The sequence below is a fragment of the Rhinoraja longicauda genome, chromosome 2 (genome assembly GCF_053455715.1).
Source record: "Rhinoraja longicauda isolate Sanriku21f chromosome 2, sRhiLon1.1, whole genome shotgun sequence".
NCBI lineage: Eukaryota > Metazoa > Chordata > Chondrichthyes > Rajiformes > Arhynchobatidae > Rhinoraja > Rhinoraja longicauda.
In genome coordinates, this window is record NC_135954.1 from 109,867,991 (window position 1) to 109,884,570 (window position 16,580).

General features: G+C 52.3%; 1 protein-coding gene across 1 annotated transcript in view; it reads left to right on the forward strand.

Moving 5' to 3' along the window:
• The first annotated feature begins 622 nt into the window (after positions 1–622).
• The window catches only part of ppp1r16a (protein phosphatase 1, regulatory subunit 16A), a 33,797-nt gene continuing 17,839 nt past the window's right edge, over positions 623–16,580 (forward strand). The window contains exons 1-4 of the mRNA XM_078425680.1: positions 623–1,453; positions 2,098–2,168; positions 4,635–4,780; positions 8,109–8,212. Coding sequence (XP_078281806.1) covers positions 1,207–1,453; positions 2,098–2,168; positions 4,635–4,780; positions 8,109–8,212 — 568 coding nt within the window. The 5' untranslated portion in view covers positions 623–1,206. The remainder of the gene's footprint in view (positions 1,454–2,097; positions 2,169–4,634; positions 4,781–8,108; positions 8,213–16,580) is intronic.

Here is a 16,580-nt window from a genome sequence, read left to right on the forward strand (position 1 = left end):
AGCCGGAGCGAAGGGCTCGAGTCCAGGCGTCAGGGTGGTGTTGGTGGAGTAGCGGCGGCAGTGGTCGTTGTGGACTCGGTGGGCCGAAGGGCCTGTTTCCGCACTGTATCGAAAAACTAAACCGATTAAGCTGGAACGGCTCCAGCCCCATCACTGACAAGCTGTGTGTACCGTACAACGGAGCCTTTATTGACAACTATTCTTTCTCCCCTCCTCTCAGCATCTTGACATTGCCGGCTGCAAGAGGACGAGCAGGAACAGGGTGGAGAGTTGCCGGCTGGAGACCCGACGCCCGGGGGCAAACGTTGCCGGCGTTAACCGCGCCTCTGCCGACGTAGATCTGTGCAGTGAGGCGTGCCGAGGTGTCCCGTACCCACCCTGACTCCGCTTGAAGCCGCTGCCGATACTCTCGCAGAGAAGGAAGGATGCAATGATCTTGGCCGCTACACAAGGACAGTCGGCAGGGATAGTCTGCGGCTAGAACGGCCGTTCTGCACGTCCCGCAGCGTGGGGCCTGCTCGCGGCGCCGGTCACCTGGCACAGTAAACGCTCGGTGCCCAGTTCTGGGCTGCAGCAGTGCTGACCGCTGCCTGCCGCGGGGAGGCTCGGAGAGCTGTCCACACCCCCCCCCCCCCCCCCCCCCCACCTTGACATCCCACCCTGCCTGTCTCAGCATGCTGTCCCCAGGTGGGGGCGGTCGAGGGCGCGTCCTGGCCCGTTAATGCTTGGCTATGCCCGCAGTTTCCCCGCACCACCCTCCCCTGACCCACAAGGCCTGAGACAGTGACCCCTCAGCACCTCTGTTTGGGTTGTCCCCCTCTCTCTCTCTCTCTCTCTCTCACACACACACACACACACACACACACACACACACACAAAGACACTGACACACAGACAGAAACACGGAAACACACACACAGATACAGACACATAGGCACGGACAGACACACGCAGACACACACATGCAGATACAGACAGACACACACTCATACAGCCACACACACAGATAGAGGCAGACACACCTACACACACCCCCGCACTCAGCCGAGGGGGCAGGAGGCATGGTTGACTTTGCGCTGATGGTTTGACGGGACCCTCTGGCTATGTGAGGGTGGGCTGAGCTGGGTGAGCGTGCCCCACGCAGCTGCCCGGGGTTAGTCACCAACCCCCCCCCGTGCCCAGGCTGGGTGGGGGGCAGAGCCGGCCATGGCCGAGCACAGCGAGCTGCTGGCGGAAATGTCGCTGGTGGGCCGGATGACCACGCATGAGCGGCTCCGGCACGCCCACAAGAGGCGCGGGCAGCAGCTGAAGAAGTGGGCGCAGTGCGAGAAGGAGGCTCAGGGCAAGAGAGCCAAGCTGCACAGGAGGAGCGCCAGCCGCCCCTTAAAGAGGATCCGCTTCCCCGACAACGTGCGGCTGCTGGAGGCAGCATCTCGCAACGATGCCCAGGAAGGTAAATGCCACGGCTGGGCCTGCAATGGCTGCCCGGGGGGGGGGATCAGGTGTTCAGCTCAGTCTAGAGATACAGCATGGAAACAGGCCCTTCAGCCCAACTCGACCAGTTCACACTAGTTCTATCCTACACACTGGGGGGCAATTTACAGAGGGCCAATTAACCTACAAAATAATTAATCCCAATTAATCCCAATTAATCTTTGGAGTGTGGGAGGAAACCCACGCGGTCACAGGGAGAACGTGCGAACTCCCCACCAACAGCACTTGAGGTCAGGATCGAACCCGAGTCGCGATCATCGATCTCAAAATGCTCTTCCACTACGATGGAAAGGGTGCAGAGAAGATTTTTTGGGGTTGTTGCCAGAATTCGAGGGCCTGGACTACAGGTTCGGAAGGCGGAGACTTTATTCCTAGGAGCCGAGGAGGATGAGGGGCGAGATTATAGAGGTGTGTGTCCACCCATGGCAGGGCGTGGTGGGACGGTGCGGTGGGAACTTCACCTTTGAATCCAGCCCAAGCTGCCCTTGCCCTGGGAGTTGAATGAAGCCTGGCCAGTCGGTCCCTATTGGTAGCACTGTTTAACCATCTGTGAACCACTTGTAAGCCTGCGTTAATGACAAGTGACTTCCTTTTCTCTTGCAGTTGGCCAATTCTTGCAGGAAGGAATATCCGCAGACTTGTATAATGAGGATGGTTTGACTGCACTGCATCAGGTAGGTGTGGAACAAGATTATTATGTTTGTGTGAACAGATAACAGCGGGAAGAAGCAGTTCCTGAATCTGGGGGAACGTGTTTTCAAGCTTTTGTATCTTCTGCCTGACGGGAGAGTGGAGAGGAAGAAATAACTGGGATGAGACAGCTTAACTATGTCGGCTGCGTTCCCGAGGCAGCGTGAAGTGTAGATGGAGTAGATGGTGGGGAGTCTGGTCTGTGTGATGGACTGGGCTACATCCACAACTCTGCAATGTCTTGCGGTCTTGGGCAGAGCAGGGCAGTTCCCAAACCGACCTGTGATGCATCCTATGGTGTGTCCGTAAAAGTTGGTGAGATTCCTTGGAGACATTGATTAGTACGGGTGTGGCTGTGGTGGTCAGGCAGCATCTCAGGAGAGAAGGAATGGGTGACGTTTCGGGTCGAGACCCTTCTTCAGACTGATGTCGGGGCTGCTGAGTTACTCCAGCATTTTGTGAATAAATTGATTAGTACGGGGTGATATTGGTTAGTTCCTGCTGAGTAGGGATGTCAAAGGTTATGGGGTGAAGGCAGGAGAATGGGGTTGAGAGGGAAAGATAGATTGGCCATGATTGAATGGCGGAGGAGACCCAATGGGTTGAATGACCTAATTCTGTTCCAATGACTTATGAACAGGCCGAACTCCCTTCGTCACCTGGAGTAGTAGAGGCATTGTTGTGATCTGTTGGCTGTTGCTTCAATGTCAAGTCAAGTCAAGTCAAGTCAATTTTATTTGTATAGCACATTTTAAAACAACCCACGTTGACCAAAGTGCTGTACATTTGATTAGGTTCCAATAGAAAAAAAAATGAAAACATACAGTAGCACGCAAACAGTTCACAGCGCCTCCTCAATGAGCGTCAAACGCTAGGGAGTAGAAATATGTTTTGAGCCTGGACTTAAAGGAGTCGATGGAGGGGGCAGTTCTGATCGGGAGAGGGATGCGGTTCCACAGTCTAGGAGCTGCAACCGCAAAAGCGCGGTCACCCCTGAGTTTAAGCCTAGACCGCGGGATAGTGAATAGCCCCAAGTCGGCCGATCTGAGGGACCTGGAGTTAGAGAGGGGGGTTAGAAGATTTTTGATGTAGGGGGGGGAGTGTCCATTTAGGGCTTTATACGTGAATAGGAGGAGCTTGAAGTTGATTCTGTACCGTACAGGGAGCCAGTGGAGAGAGGCCAGAATCGGGGTGATGTGGTCCCTTTTACGGGTACCCGTCAGGAGTCTCGCTGCGGCGTTTTGGACCAGTTGCAGGCGGGACAGGGAAGATTGGCTGATCCCAGTGTATAGGGAGTTGCAGTAGTCTAGGCGGGAGGAAATGAAAGCGTGAATGATTTTTTCTGTGTCGTCGAATTTGAGGAAAGGTTTGATTTTAGCTATGGTTCGAAGTTGGAAGAAGCTGGCTTTTACCACAGCGTTGACTTGCTTATCAAATTTTAATGTGGTTGTACCAATAAATTGTTGGTGATATTTATGCCGAGGAACCTATGCCTAGGCATCTCCGCCTGAGCATTATTGACTGGGGTGTGTACACCACCCTCGTGTCTGAAATCAATAACTGTTGGCAGCACGGTGGCGCAGCGGTATAGTTGCTGCATTACAGCGCCAGAGACCCGGGTACGATCCTGACTAAGGCTCGCCGCCGGCTACGGGAGTCACGATCGTCCCGTCAACGGAAGGTTAGAAGCCCCCGGCCGCTGGAGGACAAAGAAGGGAAGAGATTGAACTTTTTTTCGTCTTCCATCACAGTGAGGAATGTGGAGGAGTCACTGTGGTGGATGTTCACGTTAAAATGTATTTTGTGTGTCCTGTTGCTCTTTATTGTTGTGACTGTACGGCAAATGAAGTTCCTCGTATGTTGCAAAACATACTTGGCTAATAAAGTATTATTGTGATTGTGATTGTGATTGTCTGTACGGAGTTTGCACGTTCTCCCCGTGACCTGCGTGGGTTTCTGCTGGGTGCTTCCGTTTCCTCTCGCACCCCAAAGACGTGCAGGTTTGTAGGTTAATTGCCCCTCGTGAACGAATGCGAAAGTGGGATAACTTAGAACTGGTGTGATCAATGGTCGGCGTGGACTCGGTGAGCTGAAGGGCCTGTTTCAATGCTGCATCCTTAACCTAGACGAAACAAAAATGAGCAGAGTTGTGGAAAGTGAGGAAGGTTGTTTACATGTACAGGAAGGTATAGGTCAGTTGGAGATTTGAGTGTAGGATTGGTGATGGAGATTACTACAGGCAAGGGTGAGCTGATGTGTGGAAGTGGAAGGTTATGCAGTAAATGGCTAATGTGTAGGATAGTGCAAGTGTATGGTGTGAGCGCTGGTCGGCACGGACTCGGTGGGCCGAAGGGCCTGTTTCCACACTGTGTCTCTACACTAAACGAAACTAAAGTAAGCTGTGTCGTTGTGCTGCATTTCCCTGACGCCGGGCACGTTTTGTCTTGCAGTGCTGCATCGATGACTATGCAGAGGTGGTGACGCTGCTACTGGAGGCCGGGGGCACGGTGAACGCCTGCGACAGTGAGCTGTGGACCCCGCTGCACGCCGCGGCCACCTGTGGCCACCTGCACCTGGTGCAGCAACTCGTACAACAGTTACGTGTCCAGCCTCCCAACCCACAGGGGCAGAGCAGGGGCAAGCAGGGGCCATGCCAAACCCCACAGGGGCAAGCAGCGGCCATGCCAAGCCCCACACACGCCCCGTCCCTGGGGCAAGCAGGGGCCATGCCAAGCCCCACACACGCCCCACACACAGGGGCAAGCAGGGGCTATGACAAACCCCACACATGCCCCACCCACAGCGGCAGAGCAGGGGCAACCAGGGGCCATGCCAGACCCCACACACGCCCCACCCACGGGCAACCAGGGGCCATGCCAAGCCCCACACACGCCCCACACACGTGCAAGCGGCGGCCATGCCAGACCCCACATGCGCCCCACACATGCCCCACCCACAGCGGCAGAGCAGGGGCAACCAGGGGCCATGCCAGACCCCACACACGCCCCACCCACGGGCAACCAGGGGCCATGCCAAGCCCCACACACGCCCCACACACGTGCAAGCGGCGGCCATGCCAGACCCCACATGCGCCCCACACATGCCCCACCCACAGGGGCAAGCAGGGGCCATGCCAGACCCCACACACGCCCCACCCACGGGCAACCAGGGGCCATGCCAGACCCCACACACGCCCCACCCACGGGCAACCAGGGGCCATGCCAAGCCCCACACACGCCCCACACACGTGCAAGCGGCGGCCATGCCAGACCCCACATGCGCCCCACACATGCCCCACCCACAGGGGCAACCAGGGGCCATGCCAAACTCCACACATGCCCCACCCACAGGGGCAGAGCAGGGGCAAGCAGGAGCCATGCCAGACCCCACACACACCCCGTCCCTGGGGCAGAGCAGGGCAAGCAGTGCCCATGCCAAGCCCCACCCACAGGGGCAAGCAGGGACCATGCCAAACCCCACACATGCCCCGTCCCTGGGGCACACTCCGCTGAGCAGTGGCCACCCTCCACTACATCAGCCTCCTCACCATTATCCTTGTGGGCTGCTGTTATACTGCGTGTGCTACCACAGTGTGTCCTGGCCCTCTGCTTGCCTTGGCTCTCTGAAGCAAGAATTTCTTTATCCAGAGTGTGGAGAATAGAAACATAGACAATAGGTGCAGGAGGAGGCCATTCGGCCCTTCGAGCCAGCTCCGCCATTCAATGTGATCACGGCTGATCATCCCCAATCAATAACCCGTGCCTGCCTTCTCCCCATATCCCTTGATTCCACTAGCCCCTAGACCTCTGTCTAACTCCATGGAATTAAATTTGTGGAATTCATTGCCACAGACGGCGGTGGAGGCCAGGTCATTGGGTATTTTTAATGCAGACATTGACAGGTTCTTGATTAGCAAGGGTGTCAGGGGTTATGGGGAGAAGGCAGGAGAGTGGGGTTGAGAGGGAGAGATGGACCAGCCATGATTGAATGGGCTGATTGGCCTAATTCTGCCCCTATGACATGAACTTATGAACCCGCTATTTTTTTAATGTAGGATTTCAGAAGGTCCTGACGAGGATGTTGCCAGGACTTGAGGGCCTGAGCTACAGGGAGAGGTTGGACAGACTGGGACTTCCTTCCATGAAGCTCAGGAGGATGAGGGGTGATCTTATAGAGGTGTATAAAAATTGTGAGGGGATTAGATAGGGTGAATACACGTTACCCCCAGAACCAGAGGACATGGGTGTACGGACAGAGGGGCAACATTTAATAGGAACCTGAGGGGCAGTTTCTTTCCCCACAGAGGGTGGTAGGGAAATGGAACGAGCTGCCGATGGAGGTAGACGAGTCAGGTACAATAACAACATATAACAGACACTTGGACAGGTACATGGATAGGATAAGTTTAGAGAGATAAACTAATTTGAGAAAGGACATCCTTGCTATTGAGGCAGTGCAGCGTAGGTTCACGAGGTTAATCCCCGGGATGGCGGGACTGTCATATGAGGAAAGACTGGGGTTGTGTTCACAGGCGTTTAGAAGGATGAGAGGGGGATCTTATAGAGACGTATAAAATTATAAAAAGACCGGACAAGCTAGGTGCAGGAAAATGTTCCCAATGTTGGGGGAGTCCAGAACCAGGGGCCACAGTCTAAGAATAAAGAGGAGGCCAATTAAAACTGAGGTGAGAAAAAACATTTTTCACCCAGAGAGTTGTGAATTTGTGGAATTTGCCACAGAAGGCAGTGGAGTCCAAATCACTGGATGAATTTAAAAGAGAGTTTGATAGAGTTCTAAGGGCTAGTGGAATCAAGGGATATGGGGAGAAGGCAGGCACGGGTTACTGATTGTGGATGATCAGCCATGATCACAATGAATGGCGGTGCTGGTTCAAAGGGCCAAAAGGGCCTCCTCCTGCACCTATTGTCTATGTTTCTATATGGGCCAAACACAGGCAGGTGGGACTAGCTTGGTTGGGGCATCTTGGTCAGCATGGACGAGTTGGGCAGAAGGGCCTGTTTCCGTGCTGTATGACTCCGTGACTGAGGACAACCTGATGGAGAGGTACAAAAGTATGAGGGGGGGTAGAGTAAGGATTGAGTTGTTCACAACTGGAGGACACAGGTTTAAGATGAAGGGTAGGAGGTTTGGAGGGTATTTGAGTGGGAATGGTTTGCCCCTGAAGGTGGTTGGAAGCTGCACACAGTGTGAGGGGTGGTGGAGGCAGAGAACTCTCACAACGTTGAACAGTACGGTGGCGAGCAGTGGGATCTCGGCATGGATCAGGTGCTGGGCATGGTGGGAGGCTTAGTGAGGCCGGGGTGGAGCAGCGGGTAGTGCGGCTGCCCCACTGCCGCTCAGATCCGGGTTCCATCCCGACCTCGGTTGCTGTTTGTGCGGAGTATGCACATTCTCCCCGTGGGTTTCCTCCGGGTGCTCCGGTTTCCTGCCACATCCATGTGAAGGGGGAGGCCTGCTGCTGCCGGGATGGGGATGGGGGGGGGGGGGGGTTGCCATGTGGGTTTGTCAACAGCCTCGTGACCGTGTGTGGTGGGTTACTGCCCCAACCCCCCCACCCACTCTCTTCTCATGGATCTCGCAGCCCGACCCATCCCCCACCCCTGTCGGCTCTATCAGTCCTCACCCCCCCCTTCCCCTCCACCCCTGCACTCTCCGTCCTGACCTCCTTACCCCCTCCCACGACACAGCCTCTCCTGATACACCCCCCCCACTTTCAACCTGCTCCAACTCCTACATCTCTCTCCCTCCCCTGACCTCCATCCTCCCTGTCCTGATCTCTGCCCTCTCTCACTCTCCTGAACCCCACCCCTGTACTATCAGCCTGTCCCTTCCCTCTCCCTGTCCTGACCCCCCCCCCCCCCATGTCTCTGTGTGCTGACGATGACCCTTGCTCCCCCCCCCAGTGGCGCTGACCTGATGGCCGTGAACGCGGACGGGAACATGCCCTACGACCTGTGTGAGGACGAGGTGACCTTGGAGTGCCTGGAGACCGCCATGGCCCAGCAAGGTACGTGCTCACCCTCACCCTTGCCACCTCCACCGCCACCTTGCGACGGCCCCCACCTACCGCACACGGCACGGTGGCACAGCTGGTCGAGCCGCTGCCCCGCGGCACCGCGGTCCCGGGTTCGGTCCTGACCTCAAGTGCTGTCCGTCCGTGTGGAGTTTGCACGTTCTCCCTGTGACCACGTGGGTTTCCTCCAGCTGCTCCCGTCTTCCCCCCACACCCCAAAGACGTGTGGGTTTGTAGGTTAAAAAAAAAAGACACAAAGCGCTGGGGTCAGGCAGCATCTCTGGAGAACGTGGATAGGTGACCTTTTCAATCCTTGTCTATTCATCTCCTGCCTTTATCCGACCATCTGCCTATCATTCCCCCCTCCTCCCCCCCCCTCCACACACACACACATCTGTATCCATCTATCACTCACTAGGCTTTGTGCTGCCTTTCCAACTTCCTACCCCGTCTCCACCACAATCAGTCTGAAGAAAGGTCCCAACGCGAAACGACTGTAGTTTGGTGCTCCAGGATTCAGTTCAATCTCACCAAATAATCTTCTTTACAATTGCATCCATAACATGTCAGGTAAACACACTGCAGATTTACTGCAGAGGATGTTCACCAGAATGCTGCCCGGATTAGAGGGTATTAGCTGGAAGAAGAGGTTGGACAAACTTGGATTATTGTCCCTGGAATATTGAAGACTGAGGGGAGATCTGATAGAAGTTTATAATATCATGAGAGGCATAGATAGGGTAGACAGTCAGAACCTTTCTAGGCAGGATGGAAATGTCAAAGACGATAGGACATAGCTTTAAGGGGAATGATACCCTGAGATATTCAAATTCACAGTGCACTTTTCATATTTTCCATTTAGTCTTTTCGTAAAACTGGAGGGCATAGGTTTAAACTGAGAAGGGAGAGATTGAAGAGGGGCCTCAGGGCAACCTTTTCACTCAGAGGGTAGTCCGTATCTAGAACGAGCTGCCAGAGGAAGGTGCAGAAGCGGATACGATTGCAGCTTGTAAAAGACATTTTGGCAAATGTACAGATAAGGAAGGGTTTAGAGAGATAAGGGCCAAACGTGGGCAAGTGGAACTGGCGCTTAGTCTGCCAACTGGGTCGGTATGGACAAGGTGGTCCAAAGGGCCTGCTTCTGTTCTGTGTTCACTGACTCTGTGATACTGCCACACTGAGGTCATAGAAACATAGACAATAGGTGCAGGAGTAGGCCATTCGGCCCTTCGAGCCTGTACGCACCGCCATTCAATATGATCATGACTGATCATCCAGCTCAGTAACCTGTACCTGCCTTCTCTCCATACCCCCTGATCCCTTTAGCCACAAGGGCCACATCTAACTCCCTCTTAAATATAGCCAATGGACTGGCCTCAACTACCTTCTGTGGCAGAGAATTCCACAGACTCACCACTCTCTGTGTGAAGAAATGTTTTCTCATCTCGGTCCTAAAAGACTTCCCCCTTATCCTTAAGCTGTGACCCCTGGTTCTGGACTTCCCCAACATCGGGAACAATCTTCCTGCATCTAGCCTCTCCAACCCCTTAAGAATTTTATATGTTTCAATAAGATCCCCCCTCAGTCTTCTAAATTCCAGCGAGTACAAGCCTAGTCTATCCAGTCTTTCTTCATATGAAAGTCCCGCCATCCCAGGGATCAATCTGGTGAAGCTTCTCTGTACTCCCTCTAAGGCTAGAATGTCTTTCCTCAGATTAGGAGACCAAAACTGTCAGAGTGCCCTGCTTGTCTCTCCCCAGTCGAAGCTTCAATCTCCATCGTGCATCAAAACCCCAGAACACGCTTATCTCAGCTTTGATCATTCATTCCCTGTGACTCACGGTAAATAATCTCCAAAAACACAGATGATCTGCCCTTCGGTTATTCAGAGATCCTGGCGGCTTGGGTCACGCACGTTTCATTGTCATACTCACCGGTCGGACCAGAGCCATGAAATTCTTCCTTGTTGCAGCTTGACAGGCCCATTCACGCAATTACACAATAAATAACTACACAGTGATGCAATAATGCCACTGGGTGATGTTTCCCACACACCCTTCCAAGTCATCTGATTGTTACGGATTCTTTAGAGACGTGTGGGACTAGCCCAGCCTGCCAACTTGGTTAGCATGGGCACGGTGGGCCGAAGGGCCCGTTTCCCATGCTGTACAGCTCTATGGCTTTCTGAGCGATCAGAATAAAATGTTATAAAATGTACAAGTGATGCGGTTTCATCCCTAGGTTCTAGACTGGTTCCCACGCGTTGTAAATGTACCTACTGTAGGAACGAGAGTGACCATACATCAGTTAGTCCGTAGGAAGAAAGATGCTGGAATTTATTGCTAAGGAAGTGGTAACGGCACTAGGAGAATCGTTAAAGGATGGATCAGAGACTGTATTTATGAAAGGGCAGTCAAGTGGGAAAGTGGGGGTGGGGGGAGGGGGAAAGTCCGTCCCCCCCCCCCCCCTTCATATCCCCTAAAGAAGGGTCCCAACCCAAAACGTCACCTATCCATTTTCTCCGCAGTTTAGTTTAGCGATACAGCGCGATACCAGGACCTTCGGCCCACCGTGTCCGCACCGACCAGTGATTCCCACACACTTACACTCTCCTACACGCACTAGGGACAATTTAAAATCCTACCAAGCCAACTGACCTACAAAGTTATACGTCTTTGGAGTGCGGGAGGAAACTGGAGCACCCGGAGAAAACCCAAGCACGGGCATTATTGCTTCACGGGGAGAGCGTACAAACTCCCTGCAGACAAGGGCCCGTGGTCAGGATGGAACCCGGGTCTCTGGCGCTGTGAGGCAGCAACTCTACCGCTGCACCACCGTGCCGCCTGGAAACTGAAAATAATTAAAGGACGGATGAGAGTGTGTGTATATCTGAATGCCAGGTGTGACAAACCTGTTGATGTTATAGATAGTGGGACCGACACAGAGCATCCAGTCAGCGTGGGTTTGGAGGTGGAGAAGGCCTTTGAATTTAATGTAATCACACTGACTTTCCAGAAGCTGGAATCTTGCCAGTGCAGGCAGCATGCTTCGAACTTAACCCTTTTACAAGGCTGTGCTGGCCAGGTCAATGGATATTTTTAAGACAGAGGTAGATAGATTCTTGTTTAGTACCGGGATAGGAGGTGTCAGGGGTTATGGGGAGAAGGCAGGAGAATGGGGTTAGGAGGGAGGGATAGATCAGCCATGATAGAATGGCGGGATAGACTTGATGGGCCAAATGGCCTAATTCTGCTCCTATCACGTATGACCATTTTCTTCTATTTGAATGGAATCATTGAATTGTACAGCACAGAAACATGCCTTTCCTCCCACCTCATCCAAGCTGACTGTGGTGCCTATTTACTTTAATCCCATTTGCCCGTGACCCTCTGGGCGGTCACGGTGGCGCAGCGGTAGAGTTGCTGCCTTACAGCGAATGCAGCGCCGGAGACCCGGGTTCCATCCCGACTACGGGTGCTGTCTGTACGGAGTTTGTACGTTCTCCCCATGACCTGCGTGGGTTTTCTCCGAGATCTTCGGTTTCCTCCCACACTCCAAAGACGTACAGGTTTGTAGGTTAATTGGCTTGGTAAATGTAAATATTGTCCCTAATGTGTGTAGGATAGTGTTAGTGTGCGGGGATCGCTGGTCGGCGCGGACCCTGTGGGCCGAAGGGCCTGTTTCCGCGCTGTTTTTCTAAACTAAACTAACCTAAACTCCACTTCTTTCCTTTCCAAATTTCCAATCCAACCTGTCCAAATGCTTTATAAACCTGGTAACTATGTACGCCTCCACCACCTCCTCTGGCAGCTCGTTCCAGACATTCACCACAACTATGTGTGGAAAATCTTGCCCCTCGGATTCCCTTTACATCTCTCTCCTCTCAGTGTAAACCTGTGCCCTCTGCTTCTAGATTCCCCAGTACGAGGAAAAAGACTCTGTTTGGTGGAGAGAATGGACAGGCAACGGCTCGGGTCGGGTCCCTTCCTCAGCTACTGCGCTCATATCCCCAGTCTCCTCTACACACGCGCGCGCACGCACACACACACACACACACACACTCTCTCTCTCTCTCTCTCGCTCTCTCTCTCTCTCTCTCTGGATCTATTCCTTCCTTAATAGAGGCTGCTAATAGAGTTTTTAGTTTTAAGATGCAGCATGAAAACAGGCCCTTCGGCCCACCGGGTCAACACTGACCACCGATCACCTGTTCGCACTAGTCCCATGCTATTCTACTTTCTCATCCACTCCCTACACACTAAGGGGCAATTTGCAGAGGGCCAATTGACTTACATTCCCTATGGGATGTGGGAGGAAACCGGAGCACCAAGAGTAAACTCACGCAGTCACAGGGAGAACGTGCAAACTCCACACAAGCAGCACCCGAGGTCAGGATCGAACCCGGGTCTCTGGTTTCGGTGAGGCAGTGGCACTACCCGCTGCCTTCAGCCCAACTCATCGACAAAAGTGTTTCGGATTCTCCTTAATCCTACTTGCCGAGGTCATTTCATGGCCGCTTTTGCCCTCTGAATGTATTTCTTATGCTCCCTCCTATATAAGCCCCAGACTCGCACAATACCAATTTCTATACTTGACATACACTTCCTTCTCCCTGATCAATACCCTTTGATCAGCAGGAACCATCGCTGCCTGCTTCCCCACCAGGGACCTGCTGACCTTGAACTCTCAGAGCCTCGCTTTTAAACGCCTCCCACTCATTGGGATGTTGCTTTCCTCTCGCACTGCTCCTGATCCCCCTCCCCCGGGTAACGGGTTACAATAGACAATAGACAATCGGTGCAGGAGGAGGCCATTCGGCCCTTCGAGCCAGCACCACCATTCAACGTGATCATGACTGATCATTCTCAATCAGTACCCCGTTCCTGCCTTCTCCCCATACCCCCTGACTCCGCTATCCTTAAGAGCTCTATCTAGCTCTCTCTTGAAAGCATTCAGAGAATTGGCCCGCACTGCCTTCTGAGGCAGAGAATTCCACAGATTTACAACTCTCTGACTGAAAAAGTTTTTCCTCATCTCCGTTCTAAATGGCCTACCCCTTATTCTTAAACTGTGGCCCCTGGTTCTGGACTCCCCCAACATTGGGAACATGTTTCCTGCCTCTAACGTGTCCAACCCCTTAATAATTTTATATGTTTCGATAAGATCCCCTCTCATCCTTCTAAATTCCAGTGTATACAAACCTAGTCGCTCCAGTCTTTCAACATATGACAGTCCCGCCATTCCGGGAATTAATCTAGTAAACCTACGCTGCACGCCTTCAATAGCAAGAATATCCTTCCTCAAATTTGGAGACCAAAACTGCACACAGTACTCCAGGTGCGGTCTCACTAGAGCCCTGTACAACTGCAGAAGGACCTCTTTGCTCCTATACTCAACTCCTCTTGTTATGAAGGCCAACATTCCATTGGCTTTCTTCACTGCCTGCTGTACCTGCATGCTTCCTTTCAGTGACTGATGCACTAAGACACCCAGATCACGTTGTACGTCCCCTTTTCCTAACTTGACACCATTCAGATAATAATCTGCCTTCCTATTCTTACCACCAAAGTGGATAACCTCACACTTATCTACATTAAACTGCATCTGCCATGCATCCGCCCACTCACACAACCTGTCCAAGTCACCCTGCAACCTCATAGCATCTTCCTCACAGTTCACACTGCCACCCAGCTTTGTGTCATCTGCAAATTTGCCAATGGTACTTTTAATCCCTTCATCCAAGTCATTGATGTATATTGTAAATAGCTGCGGTCCCAACACTGAGCCTTGCGGTACCCCACTAGTTACTGCCTGCCATTCTGAAAGGGACCCATTTATCCCCACTCTTTGCTTTCTGTCTGTCAACCAACTTTCTATCCATGTCAGTACCCTACCTCCAATATCATGTGCTCTAATTTTGCCCACCAATCTCCTATGTGCGACCTTGTCGAAGGCTTTCTGAAAGTCGAGGTACACCACATCCACCGGCTCTCCCCTGTCAATCATCCTAGTTACATCCTCAAAAAATTCCAGTAGATTAGTCAAGCACGATTTCCCCTTCGTAAATCCATGCTGACTTGGAACGATCCTGTTACTGCTATCCAAATGCTCCGCAATTTCGTCTTTTATCATTGACTCCAGCATCTTCCCCACCACTGATGTCAGACTAACTGGTCTATAATTTCCCGTTTTCTCTCTCCCTCCTTTCTTGAAAAATGGGATAACATTAGCTACCCTCCAATCCACAGGAACTGACCCGGAATCTATAGAACATTGGAAAATAATCACTAATGCGTCCACATTTTCTAGAGCCACCTCCTTAAGCACCCTGGGATGCAGACCATCAGGCCCTGGGGATTTATCAGCCTTGAGTCCCATCAGTCTACCCAAAACTTTTTCCTGCCTAATGTGGATTTCCTCCAGTTCCTCTGTCACCCTAGGATCTCTGGCCACTAGAACATCTGGGAGATTGTTTGTATCCTCCTTAGTGAAGACAGATCCAAAGTACCGGTTCAACTCGTCTGCCATTTCCTTGTTCCCCATAATAAATTCCCCTGCTACTGTCTTCAAGGGACCCACATTTGCCTTGACTATTTTTTTCCTCTTCACATACCCCCAGGGCGTGATGGTCTACTCCGCCATTCAGTCATGGCTGACCTATGTCTCCCTCCTAACCCCATTCTCCAGCCTTCTCCCCATAACCTCTGACACCCGTGTTAATCAAGAATCAATGTCTGCCTTAAAAATATCCACTGACTTGGTCTCCACAGCCTTCCGCAGCAATGAGTTCCACAGATTCACCACCCTCTGACTAAAGAAATTTCTCCTCATCTCTTTCCTAAAAGAACGTCCTTTAATTCTGAGGCTGTGACCTCTCCAAGCCTTTCACTATTCTGTGTGTTTCAATGAAGTCCCCCTTCATACTTCTAAACTCCAGCAAGTACAGGCCCAGTGCAGACTAACGCTCATCATAGGTTAACCTGTTCATTCCTGGGATCATTCTTGTAAACCTCCTCTGGACCCTCTCCAGAGCCAACACATCCTTCGTCAGGTATGGTGCCCATAATTGCGCACAATATTCCAAATGTAGCCTGACCAGCGCCTTATAGAGCCTCAGCATTACATCCCTGTTTTTGCATACAAGCCCTCTTGAAATAAATGCTATCATTGGGGTTGGTTTCTTTACTACTGGTTCGACTTGCAGATTAACTTTTTGGGAATCCTGCACCAGCACTCCTAACCTGAAATGTCAGCTATCCATGTTCTCCAGCGATGCTGCCTGATCTGTGTTATTCCAGCATTTTGTATCACTTCAATAACTTGCCTGTCCTCATTCTCTCAGGCCAAGTACACCTCCATCACTGGTCGGACTCCCTCCGCACAGCTTCGGAAAACTCTCCTGAATATATGTACAACTTCTTATCCCCTTCTGAGGTCTTTTTTAATTTAGAGATACAGCGAGGAAACAGGCCCTTCGACCCACCGAGTCCGTGCCGCCCAGCGATCCCCGCACATTAACACTATCCAACACTAGGAACAATTTTTTAAATTTGCCCAGCCAATTAACCTACATACCTGCACGTCTTTGGAGTGTGGGAGGAAACCGAAGATCTCGGAGCAAACCCACGCAGGTCACGGGAAGAACGTACAAACTCCGTACAGACAGCACCCGTAGTCAGGATCGAACCTGAGTCTCCGGCGCTGCATTCACTGTAAGGCAACAACTCTACCGCTGCGCCACCGTGCCGCTCTCATTCTCTCTGCCTACGTCGTTGCATTAAGGCTACCCCGGTCAATGTTAAAGTATGTATGTTCCCAGCAGCAGCAGCAGACAGAACAGGGGGCCGTTACACTGAGCCACGATGGATTGTATCTCATAAAAACAAAAACACCAGGCGTAGGCAGAGGCCGTTCGGCCCCTCGAGCCTGTCCCATCATGCAGACAGTAGCTAATCTTACATTGCAGTAGCACTTCCCTGCACTGCCCATAATTCTTTAACCTCACAAAGCTCAGTGGAGCACAGTAACAGGGGCGGCACGGTGGCGCAGCGGTAGAGTTGCTGCCTTACAGCGAATGCAGCGCCGGAGACTCAGGTTCGATCCTGACTGTGGGTGCCGTCTGTACGGAGTTTGTACGTTCTCCCCGTGACCTGCGTGGGTTTTCTCCGAGATCTTCGGTGTCCTCCCACACTCTAAAGACGTACAGGTATGTAGGTTAATTGGCTTGGCAAATGTAAAAAAAATAAAAAAAATTGTTCCTAGGGTGTGTAGGATAGTGTTAATGTGCGGGGATGGCTGGGCGGCGCGGACCCGGTGGTCTGAAGGGCCTGTTTCCGTGCTGTATCTCTAAATCAGAAATCTA